Genomic DNA, 12,766 nt, shown 5'->3' with positions numbered 1-12,766 from the left:
AAGTTCTCGTCAAACAGTTTTGGAAGAAATTTAACGTCAAACAAGCTGTAGACTTCTTGGTGGAGACATGGGATTAGCTGTCTATTGCTACGATTTGTCACGCATGGAGGCATGTGTTGCATGGCATACCAGGTGAGAGGAGGAGTCAACGTGTGACTGGTGAGGTTCAGTCTGTGACAGTGGCATTGGACCTTGCAAGAGAAGCTGCGCACAGTATTACAGCTGAAGGCTTCTCCGAGACCACCAACGAAGACATCCTGGAGGTGATCAGAGATCCTGAAATGACTGCCGACGAGATGTTGGAAGATGATCAGGTCAGTGAAGAGGAAGATGGTGCGTCAATCTCCGAAGAACACAAGTTAACGCATAGTCATATTAAGGGTGCCATCGAGTGTGCAGAAAAATTGAAGCTCTTCCTTTCCAACGACAATGACGATGACCGCTATGAAGTCTTCCATACCCGGCTGGTGCAGGCTATGGAGCCGTACATCAAGGTGTATCAAGACAACATCAACACTAGCCGTCAAAAAAGCATTACCGAGTTCTTCGCCCACAACCCACCACAGCCAGCCAGAGCCAGTGATAGTGACAGTAAAGGTGACTTTGAGGGATTTGTCAGGGAAGCCCTGACAACTGTAACTGATAGTGATGGTGATGCACCTAGTAATGGTGATTCACCTGAGGGCCAGTAATCTGCCCTCTGCCTCGGAACCAGCCTCCATCCCCGTATGCCGACCCATCTCTTCTACTAACGTAAGTGTTACACCTAACTTTTAGTTTTCCTAACCTAACCTTTATTTTTCCTAACTTAACCTTTATTTTTCCTAACCTAACCTCTTCTATATTACTTGTTTGTGCATACCATCATAAAGTGAAGATAAAATTTTTACTACAACATAGTTGTGTGTCATCAAAAAGTGGAGTTTGGGGGTTGGGCCAGTCTCTATTGGAATTAATCCCATATGTTCTGTTGTTCACTTTATGCGGATTTCACTTTCCGCGGTACCCTGTGGGTTCAATTGACCGTGTAAATCGGGGTACTACTGTATTGTAATATTTTGTAAAAGCTCCTTGAATGTCTAGGTTCATTTAAAAAACTGATAGAAAATATGGGAGATGATGTGAGGACTCTTTGAAAGTATTTACAATACTGTACATTATTGCTTAAACATGTATTTTTTTTCGATGCTCTCTTTGTGTGTATTTTCCACCTGTAGCCATAGTTTTCTTAAAATAATAAACAGTATACAGTACCAGTCAATGTGAGTAATTAATAAAATTAATTTCAATAAATAAGTTACAACAAGAAATACTACAGTAAAAGTCCAAAAATCCGGATGCCAGAAATCCGGACCACCCGAGAATCCGGACTTTTCAAAAATGATTTTTTTTTTTAGCGGGCATAATAATAATAATAATAATAATAATAATAATAATAATAATAATAATAATAATAATTGACGGTTTATTGTAAAAGTTCTGCAGCCCAAAGGCTGACAATATACATTGGACATAAATGACTTATTACATACATTGGTGGTTTAACAAAAGCCTTCATTAGAGAAAGGTGAAGGAACATACAGTGAACATACAGATTAATGTAGGTGTTGAACAGCAAAAACGTAGTGTAGTAACTCCCTCCCAGATGGTGTTAGGAGGGACCTCACGTGGTGTAGTAGTTCCCTCACAGATGGTGTTATGAGGGACCTCACGTGGTGTAGTAACTCCCTCCCAGATGGTGTTAGGAGGGACCTCACGTGGTGTAGTAATTCCCTCACAGATGGTGTTATGAGGGACCTCACGTGGTGTAGTAATTCCCTCACAGATGGTTGTTATGAGGGACCTCACGTGGTGTAGTAATTCCCTCACATATGGTGTTATGAGGGACATGTGGTGTAGTAATTCCCTCACAGATGGTGTTATATGAGTGAGGTGTGTTCTTTCGCCTTCCTATCGTAGACGGATTAACACATCGCTGGTTGTTGTTGGGTCTCACGGGCCGTTATCACTGCGTACCTGGGAACTGCGACTGTTACTGTTGAGTTGTTCTCACTGACTTAAGCACTGTTCACCACTGTTCACCTCTGTTTAACACTGGTTCCATTCCTTTCCTAAATGAAATTGTAACTTCTGGCGAGAACTTGTTGATATTCCGGTGGGGAGGTGGGTTCAGGGGAGGGAGTTGGTAGGGGCCAATTTAACAGTTGACCTGGCTGCCCCGAGAGGAGCGCCAGGTACGTCTTGACCCTTCGGTGGTCAAGGATGGTGTGCATTTGTGTGCATGTGCGCATGCGTGAGCGCCACAGCTGCACAGCGACAACAAGCGACCACGTGGTCGCCACTTTAAAATGGGCAATCAAACTGTGACAACATACCGTATATACTCGTCTATAACCCCCCCTCGTTATCAGTCGACCCTGATTTTTTGACCAAGAAATCGTTAATTTATGATATTCCTCGTTTATAGTTCCACCCATGTTTTTGAGGGTAATGGAACAACAAAACCACTAAAAACGCTCTACGTCCTATAAACTGAGGCTCGCCGTGCATGAAACACAAGTGCTGAAGGCAAATTGTTTACCATTTATTATTACGATACTTTACACTGAAACCCGGGTAGTTTCAACAAAAATATTGTATATTTCCATTCAAGTATTTATTCAAGTCAATTAGGAGGGAATATTATTGAAATACAACAGTTTTTAAACTAAACCATTCGAAAAGCGATTACGGTAACATCTTTTGAACGAAAGAAAGCGAAAGTCATTGTTTTCGTCATGATTTTATCCCACTTTCCACTGTAATACGTATGTAATTTCAGGAAAACTATTACATTTCCGTTAATGTATTATATCAAGCACAGTATTAATAGAATATCATTGTAATATATCAGAATTTTATCCGAAAACTATTAAAAAAACGAGTAACATCTCAAGAACATTGGAAGCTTAGGTTAAGTCTTTTGTTTTCGTCATGTATTTTATCCTATTTTACATTGAAATACGTCACGTTTCCACAAAACTACTATTTATCTCCGAGAATATATTCATTCAGGCGCAGTTTAGGTAAAATAGACGAGTGATGTAATAGTTTTTTAACTGAAAACGATTCGAAAAACACGTACCCTCTAGCCCTGTTCAAAGAGAGGACTGGGAGAAGCTGTTTGGTGCTGCAGACGATGACAAGGAAAATGATATTGATGGATTTTAATGAAAATATTCAGAAATATGGTATCGTAGTATTTATTCAAGTCAATTAGGATAGAATATTATTGTAATACAACAGTTTTTGAACTGAAAATCATTCGAAAAGCGATTACGGTAACATCTTTTGAACGAAAGAAAGCGAAAGTCATTGTTTTCATCACGATTTTATCCCACTTTTCACTGTAATACGTACGTTCAGCAAAAATATTACATTTCCGTGAATGCATTATATCAAGCACAGTATGAATAGAATACCATTGTAATATAACAATATTTTGAGTCCTACTCTTTCCATTTACAGAGTACTGTACAAGCCCATAATAATGGCTCCTAAAGTAGATAAACTTCGTTGTGTGAAGAGAAAGAAGAACACATTGAAATTGAGTGACAAACTTGAAATAATTAAGAAACTAGAACGTGGTGTGAGCAATACTGTTCTAATGGAAACATACGACATTGGAAAGTCTACAATTTATGATATATAAAAGGCAAAGAATATAATTTAGAATCACACCTGCTCGTTTTGATAAATGAAGCATGCTATATTTGCAGATAAATAAACTATCAAAATGTACCTGTTCCTTTCTTCTTTATTCTTCATTAAATTTGAATTTTAAAAGTACTGCCTGAGAATCCTGAAAATCCGAAAATCCGGACCGACCCAATCCCCAAGCAGTCCGGATTTTTGGACTTCTACTGTATACTGTATTACCAAACCAGTAAATAAATAACAAATGAAAGATTAACACAGTCGCGATTTGCAAGTACTCCCTGGTTCACCTTAGCTACGGAGACCAGCAGGGACGCTACTTCTGCCGATTCCTTAGCAATAATCTCCTCCCACATGCTGCACCCTCTTCACTCTCCCCCACGCAGCCAGCAAATTTATGCGTTTGTCCCTAGGACAATTATTTCTTGTACGTTTTCACAAAATGTATGCAGGATGATGTGTGTGTGTGTAACTTGAGTAAAAATGAATGAAGAAAATTACGTATATCTACCCGAAAATACTAGTTGAAAAACTACCATAACACCTCACAGCTTCCCCAGTAGCCTGGTGGTTATAGTGACGATTCTAACCTGGCTACAGTGCCACCAGCGATGTTAACAGATGCAAATGTGAAAAGAAAGTTATGCGTAAATCTTCATTTGTATCAGGTATTTGTAGATTGAAAAATAAATGATGCAGGTGTGGCAGTAATAGATTGTAATGCTTGTAAGAGTTCAGAAATGGTTATCATGATTAGTACAGAGTTATAAATCAAGATTTAATATTTACAATATTTTTTTTAATTAATTGAAAAAAATAATAATGTATTTAAGTAAGCAATAGCATATTTTTAATTCTGGTTTGGGTTAGGTAGAATTTGGCCTACTGGAGACAGCAACTGGGGTGATTCATAAGCAAACAGGAGACTGCAACTTTATTTACAGTATAGGATGAAGGCTGATGTTTTTAGCAGTTTTTCAAACAAAAAAGTGCGTCATATTTGCTGTAAAATACAGTATTTATCAACAGCAAGTGGTAATTTCTTGATGAGCTTGTACTGTACAGTACAGTAGTACCCCGATTTACGCGGTCAATTGGACCCACAGGGTACCGCGGAAAGTGAAAACCGCATAAAGTGAACAACAGAACATATGGGATTAATTCCAATAGACACTGGCCCGACCCCCAAGCTCTACTTTTTCCGTCACAATACCTATGTTGTAGTAAAAATAACATCTAAATTTTATGATGGTATGCTCACACAATTAATATTTAAGATAAATACAGTCGCCAGGATAATGTCCATTCAAATAATGGACTCAAATCCCCCCCCCCCTCTTCCCAGCTCACTTGACACTACCTGTCCGAGAAATGATTGGGTGAAACACTAAATTTTAAGGTATAGTAATAAATAATACCTCAAACTAAAGTTAGGATAATATAATTGACATTGCTGGATTCCTTGTAAGACCAGGAATATTTTGAATATAAATGTCATATATTTTGCACAAAAGATGACATAGTTACTCAGAGTAAACATTAGATCTAAAATTTGTATGTCTAATGCAAAATCCATGATGTTTATAATCAAAATGATCATCATATTGTAAGAATTCCAGCAATGTAAATTATATTCTGGCCGGGTAATTTGTTTGAATTTTATGAGCTAAAACAAATATCTTCAGTTAATAAAAAAAAAATATTCTTCACGACACTCTGTCACTCAAAATACCCCACCTTGCCTCCCCCCCTCTTCCCACCAGCTGGGTCAGTCGGTCCCTCCCTCCCCCCCACCCCCCACCTTCCCTCCCTACCAGAGAAATGTTTGGGAGAAACCAGAATATTTACCTTTTTAGTAATAAATAATACCTCATAGTAAAGTTAGGATAATATAATTGACCTTTCTGGATTCCTTGCAGGTCAGTGAATATTTTGAATGTAAACGTCATATATTTTGCACAAAAGATAAAATACTTGCTTTGTGTAAACCCAATTATTACATTAAATCTAAAATTTGTATGTCTAAGGCAAAATCCATGATGTTTATATTCAAAATGATCATCATATTGTAAGAATTCCAGCAATGTAAATTATATTCTGGTCGAGTAATTTGTATGAATTTTATGAGCTAAAACAAATATCTTCAGTTAATAAAAAAAAAAATATTCTTCACGACATTATCTGTCAAAGCACCCAAACTTGCCTCCCCCCCCCTCTTCCAACCGCGCCAGATGGTCGGTAGGTCCCAACCCTCCTCCCCACCCCCCACCTTCCCTCCCTACCCGAGAAATGTTGGGTGAAAAAACTAGATTTTAACTTTTAGTAATAAATAATACCTCAGACTAAAGTTAGGATAATATAATTGACATTTCTGGATTCCTTGCAGGTCAGAGAATATTTTGAATGTAAATGTCATATATTTTGCACAAAAAATAAAATACTTGCTTTGTGTAAACCAAATTATTACATTAAATCTAAAATTTGTCTGTCTAATGCAAAATGCATGATGTTTATATTCAAAATGATCATCATATTGTAAGAATTCCAGCAATGTAAATTATATTCTGGCCGGGTAATTTGTATGAATTTTATGAGCTAAATAAAACAAAAATTATACTTCACCGCGTATATGAGTAGATGCACCGCGGAAAGTGAAAGTCTGGTTCTGGCAAGGTACCGCGTAAATGAGAAATCGCGGAAAGTGAAACCATGTAAAGCGGGGTAATACTGTACAGTCGCCAGGTTACTGTTCATTCATATAATGGACTCAAATCCCCCCCCCACCCCTCTTCCCAGCTCACTAGCATCTACCTCTCTGAGAAATGTTAACGTTTAGTAATAAATAATACCTCCGGATAATGTTAGGATAATATAATTGACACTTCTGGATTCCTTGCAGATCAGGGAATATTTTGAATGTTAACTTCATATATTTTGCACAAAAGATAAAATTTTTGCTTTGTGTAAACCAAATTATTACATTAGATCTAAAATTTGTATGTCCAATGCAAAATCCATGATGTTTATATTCAAAATGATTATCATATTGTAAGAATTGCAGCAATGTAAATTAAATTCTGGTCGAGTAATTTGTATGAATTTTATAAGCTAAAACATATATCTTCAGTAAATAAACAAAGAAATATTCTTCAAGGACACTATCTGTCAATCAAAATACTCCGCCCTAGCTGGGTCGGTCCCTCCCTCCCAGAGAAGCTTTGGGAGAAAATAGTATATTTACATTTTTAGTAATAAATAATAACTCAGACTAATGTTAGGATAATATAATTGACATTTCTGGATTCCTTGTAGGTCAGGGAATATTTTGAATGTAAACTTCATATATTTTGCACAAATGATAAAATATTTGCTTTGTGTTAACCAAATTATTACAGTAGATCTTAAATTTGGATATCTAATGCAAAATCCATGATGTTTATATACAAACTGATCATCATATTGTAAGAATTCCAGCAATGTAAATTATATTCTGGCCGGGTAATTTGTATGAATTGTATGAGGTAAATAAAAAAAAAAAAAAAATTTACTTCACCACATATATGAGTAGATGCACCGCGGAAATTGAAAGTCCGGTTCTGGCAAGGTACCGCGTAAATGAGAAATCGCAGAAAGTGAAACCGTGTAAAGCGGGGTAATACTGTATAGAAAAAAAAAAATACTGTATTAATCTACAGCACGAAGGAGCAGGAAAACCAGCTTTTTAAAGTGAGACATTGTATGAGCATGGAAATACAGAAGAAGGCAGTGCATTCCACAGTTTGGCTGTGTGAGGAAAGAAGGAGGTATTATAATGGGTTATTGTAGTGTGACCGACATCCACAGAGAAAAGGTGGGCACTGCGGGCAAGACGTGTGGTACGAACCCACGGCCTTGCCGGCGGTACACAGGATGCCAAATCCACCTAACATTGCCTGTTAAAGTACCTATAAAAGAGAAAGAGTGAAGCAACATTGCGGCGAAGAGAAAAGGAAGAGAGATTGTCGACTAAAGGATGAGACTTAATAAGACGAAATGCCTTTGATTCCACCGTATCTAACAGTTGGACAGAAGAATAGCCACCCCAAATATGAGAGCAGTACTCCAAGTTAGGACGAATGAATCCCTTATATACTTGGAGCAACTGCTCAGGAGTGAAGTAGCTGCGGCATCTGTACAGCATTCCCAACTTTCGGGAGACAGCTTTAGTTATACTAAGGGTGTGTGATTTCCAGGACATATTGGAGGAAATGGTGAGGCCTAACATATACATTTCAGAATTTGGGAGGATGATAGCATCCTGAAATGTAATTGGTGGGAGATCGTCTAATTTACAGTGTTATTGGTAAATATTGAGTTTTATTACTATTGAACTTAACCAAGTTTCTACCTCCCCATTCAGAGATGCTGCACAGATCCGTGTTGATAGAAGTAATGATATCAGTTCTAGAAACAGATCTACTTTGAGAGTTAGGAGAAAGGGGAAAATGTGAGGAAAAGTGAATAGTAGAATCATCAGCGTAAGAATGGAGATAATTAGTTGTAGTGTGAAGTAAATCCTTGATAAAAAGAAGGAAGAGAGTAGGTGAAAGAACAGAACCCTGTGGGACGCCACTACTGATAGAGAAAGAGCGAGAAATCGATTCCTCGACAACAACTGCCATGGATCGGTTCTCAAGGAAGCTAGAGATGAGAAAACAAAGTGGGGGAGAGAAACCAAAAGAGGGAAGTTTAGAAAGCAAAGACTTGTGCCATACCCTGTCAAATGCCTTGGAGATGTCAAGAGCCACGACAAAAGTTACCCTATAATCCCTAAGAGAGGATGACCAAAGATGGGTGCAATAGGAGAGCAGATCACCAGTAGATCTCGCCTGGCGAAAGCCATACTGGTGATCCGACAAAAGAGAAAGGCGTTCAAGGTGACAGAAAATGGGAGTTGAAGAGTTTCGAAAATCTTAGAGAGGGATGAAGTTAGGGCAATGGGGCGATAGTTAGAGTGATTAGAATGGTCACCCTTCTTCGGGATGGGCTGAACAAGGCGTGCTTCCAAGAAGAAGGAAAAGTTTGGGTTTTGAGGCAAAGGCAAAAGAGGCGAGCAAGCACAGGGGCCAGGGCTTCAGCACACTCCCTCAGAACACGAGGGGGTATTCCGTCCGGTCCATGCGCCTTATTCACATCCAACCTGGATAACACCAGCAACCCTGCGAGTGGAGATTACAGTAAAGTGCGTAGGTTCAGTAGGAGGTGCAGGGGTAGGAGGGATAGCGTGGGAATCGTCTAAGGTGGAATCAGGAGAATAAGGAGCCAAAGAGGTTGGCTTTGTCAGGGGGATAATTGGCTATAGAGTTATTGGGACGGAAGAGGGGAGGAAAAGAAGGCGTGCAGAAGTTGTTACAGATGTTTTTAGTTAAGGAACAGAAGGATTTACTAGAGGAAGAATTAGTCAGGACAGCGGTCTTTCTTTTAATCAAATTCTGCTTGGCCCTACGAAGAATAGTCTTACAACGATTCCTAGAAGTAATGAAAGAGGTGTGGGTAATAGGAGAAGGAGATACTGTAGTTTCATAGTTCGATATGCCCTATCTCTCACCCTGCAAGCAAGAGAGCAGGAGCGATCAAACCATGATTGAAATGTGAAAGTATTGGTAGAAGATGGGATAAATGCACTCATACCGCCCCGTATAGCCCCAGCAATGCTGTCAGCACATACCGAGGCGTCCCGAGTGGAAAAGCAACATTCATCCCAAGGAAAGTCGGTGAAGAATTCTCGTAATGATTGCCAGCTTGCCCTCCGATAGTGCCATAGTTGATGTTTAGAGGGGGGTGGGGGAGGTGGTCGTGCCCAGTTTGATTTAATAGAAATAAGGTTGTGATCAGAAGACCCTAAGGGGGCCAAAATTGAGTATGAATAGTGTGAGGGGTTAGAGGTAAAACAAAGATCAAGAATGTTAGCAAGTTGATCATGTCGATCAGGAACGCGTGTATGGTGTTTGATTATTTATGCACCAGCAAAAGTTCAACATCTGTTGATAATTACTACACCACAAAGGAAGTAAATTTAGCTATTCTGCACTTTGTGCTAAACATTGCAGTGGATATAAATAAATTAGGTTTGTAATTAATGTACATGTTAACATGCTAAACATTGCAGTGGATATAAATAAATTAGGTTTGTAATTAATGTACATGTTAACATGACTTCAGATGACTAAGTTAATCCGTAGTCTCTGGCATTAATAACCATCCTTATAGCTTCTTGGACATTTACTCTAGCACAGCAGAGGATGTGGCCAGCTTGAGCAGCAAATGTTATTTTTTTTGGATCATACTGATAATTGCATGATAAAAACATTCATGCAGGAAAGACAATAGTTCTACCTAACAAGAGACATTTATCAGCATCAAACTTACAGTTCAACATTAATAACAAAAGCATCATGTATGCAATTCACTGGCCCGTTTCAGTGTGAGAATAGTTTGATTTATGTCAGCCAACTTTCGTGGAGCCAGAGCCAGGAAGGACTGGTGTTCCCCCATATTAAGCACCTTGGTCGTCAACACTAAATGGCTGAGGGGTATGTGGCACAGTTCATGAGTTGAATATAAAGGCTGAGTCTGAAGGACAATAGAGTATAATAAAACAGGTTTCTTCTGTCTCTTCTTTTTACACCATCTCTCCATTCATATTCACCAAAACACTATTAACTACAACAAATTAAATGATACAGCAAACTCTCATTTAGGATAAAAGTAAAAGTCAATATATATGTAGTGGTTAGACCTGTGGGTGCTTTGTGTAAGGGATATCACATAGCCACCTGGTGTGTTACGAGTGAGCCTTCCATTGTTGGTTGTGCATTCGCAACGTGAACGTCTTTTGTTTGTGACGACATTTCTGCCGCGTCCGCTCGCTTTGTTTACAGTAGTATGGGCCCGGCAGTTTTAAGTTAAGTACAGAGTATCTCCATTTTTATTGTACAGTATGTTTCTAGTGGTATAACGTGTAAACCTTGCTCGACTTTTATAACACCAAGTAAAGTATTATTTGTGAGAGATTATTGTTAATCATATTTTGGAGTTCCAAGGAAAATAACTTACTAATTTATGAGGTTTCGTGTGGTGGATAGACCACGTTGTTCATCGTAGTTTTTAGACTAAATAAGTCTTTACTTTTGTGTTCATTATTTTGTCACTTGGTTGAGTCAATTATTTGATCAGATTTAACTTGTATTTGTTTATTTTTGTACATACTGATATATTTATTTTATTGTTTATTTGTTAATATATTCTGCTATTAAAACTGCTGCATGTATTTCAATATACCCCATAGTAATGAGGTGATAATTTGGTGGGATCTATTCCTGGATATATATATATATATATATATATATATATATATATATATATATATATATATATATATATATATATATATATATATATATATATATATATATATATATATATATATATATACAGTATATATAATATATATAACTATATATAACATCTTTAGTATACTTTCCATATATACATCACACACACACATACACAGCTAGACCCCGACTTACGACTACGTGGACTTACGTCCATTGGTACTTACGACCTGCTTTGACCGTACGTCGATACGGGGCATACGACTGCGACCGTTGTGACCAAAAAATTTTTCAAATGATGCGCGCATTTTCTATACCGAAACGTTTCCGTCCCGGGCGAGAGGGAGGGGTGTCTTGGGTCGCCTCGTGGGTACACTCACTCAGTGGAGCGCTTTGTTTGTGTTTGGCTATCGTATCCTATACTGATCGCGCTGTGAACTTTCGTTATTATCGTATTTAATTGACTTTATAATGACTGGAAAGCGTAAAAGTGAGAGTGCTGGTGGTACTCCAAGGAAGATAATAACACAATATGAGAATGGAAAAACAGTAGCAACAATCTCACGCGACCTAGGTTTCCCACACTCGACTATATCCACTATTCTGAAGGACAAGGAACGTATTCGTGAAGCAGTGAAAGGAACAACACCTATAAAGGGAACTATAATATCAAAGAAAAGACAAGGTCCTATCCACGATATGGAAAAATTATTGGTGATATGGATAGAAGACCAGACACAGAAGCGTGTACCCTTAAGCGTTCTAACCAAGAAGCCTGTTCCAAAGCCTGAAGGAGCAGGCAGGAGATGAATGTGATCAAACCTTTACAGGAAGTCATGGGTGGTTTGATAGATTTAAAAAACGCTACAGTCTACACAATGTTAAGGTGAGTGGAGAGGCAGCTAGTGCCGATGTTGGTGCTGCCGAAGCTTTTAAGGAGGAGTTAGATGATGTGATTGTGGAAGGGAATTATTTGCCTGAGCAAATATTCAATGTGGATGAGACTGGATTATTGTGGAAACGCATGCCTGAGCGGACATACATCCACAAAGAGGCAAAAAAATGCCCGGATTCAAGGCATTCAAGGACAGAATTACACTTCTGTTGGGGGGAATGTTGCTGGTTTCAAGCTAAAGCCCTTCATGATCTATCATTCAGAGAACCCCAGGGCTTTTAAACATGTCAGCAAGCACACACTGCCAGTGTTTTATCGCAGTAACAAGAAAGCCTGGATGACCCTAGTACTATTTGAGGATTGGTTCATGACTTGTTTCATTCCACGAGCCAAGGAGTATTGTCTGCAACAAAGGATTCCATTCAAGATTTTACTGATTTTGGATAATGCTCCGGGACACCCACCACACCTGGACGACATGCACCCTGATGTTAAGGTAGTGTACATGCCACCTAACACTACCTCTATCATCCAACCCATGGATCAAGGTGCTATTTCTGCCTTTAAAGCGTATTATTTACGCACGACCTTCGCTCAGGCTGTTGCTGCTACTGAAGGTGAGAAAACGCTCAGACAGTTTTGGAAGGAATACAACATTTTGTCATGTATAAAGAACATTAGTGCAGCATGGGATCAGGTTACAAAACATTGCATGAATGGAATATGGAAGAAAATCCTGAAAAGATATGTGAACAGTTTCAAAGGATTTAATGAAAGTGAAGTTATTTTGGATATTAGTAAC

General features: G+C 38.5%; 1 protein-coding gene across 2 annotated transcripts in view; it reads left to right on the top strand.

The window, feature by feature from the left end:
* The window catches only part of LOC121860494 (ectopic P granules protein 5 homolog), a gene marked incomplete at its 5' end in the record, with an annotated part of 61,169 nt that overhangs the window by 22,676 nt on the left and 25,727 nt on the right, over window positions 1-12,766 (top strand). The window contains 1 exon segment of one of the 2 annotated variants that reach the window (XM_042357669.1): window positions 3,508-3,569. Within the exon segment in view, the coding sequence (XP_042213603.1) occupies window positions 3,508-3,540 (33 nt within the window). 2 annotated transcript variants of the gene reach the window in all.

This window comes from Homarus americanus, unplaced genomic scaffold (assembly GCF_018991925.1).
Source record: "Homarus americanus isolate GMGI-L3 unplaced genomic scaffold, GMGI_Hamer_2.0 scaffold20021, whole genome shotgun sequence".
NCBI lineage: Eukaryota > Metazoa > Arthropoda > Malacostraca > Decapoda > Nephropidae > Homarus > Homarus americanus.
The sequence above is the reverse complement of the archived record's forward strand: the minus strand, read 5'-3'. Positions and strand labels throughout refer to the sequence as shown.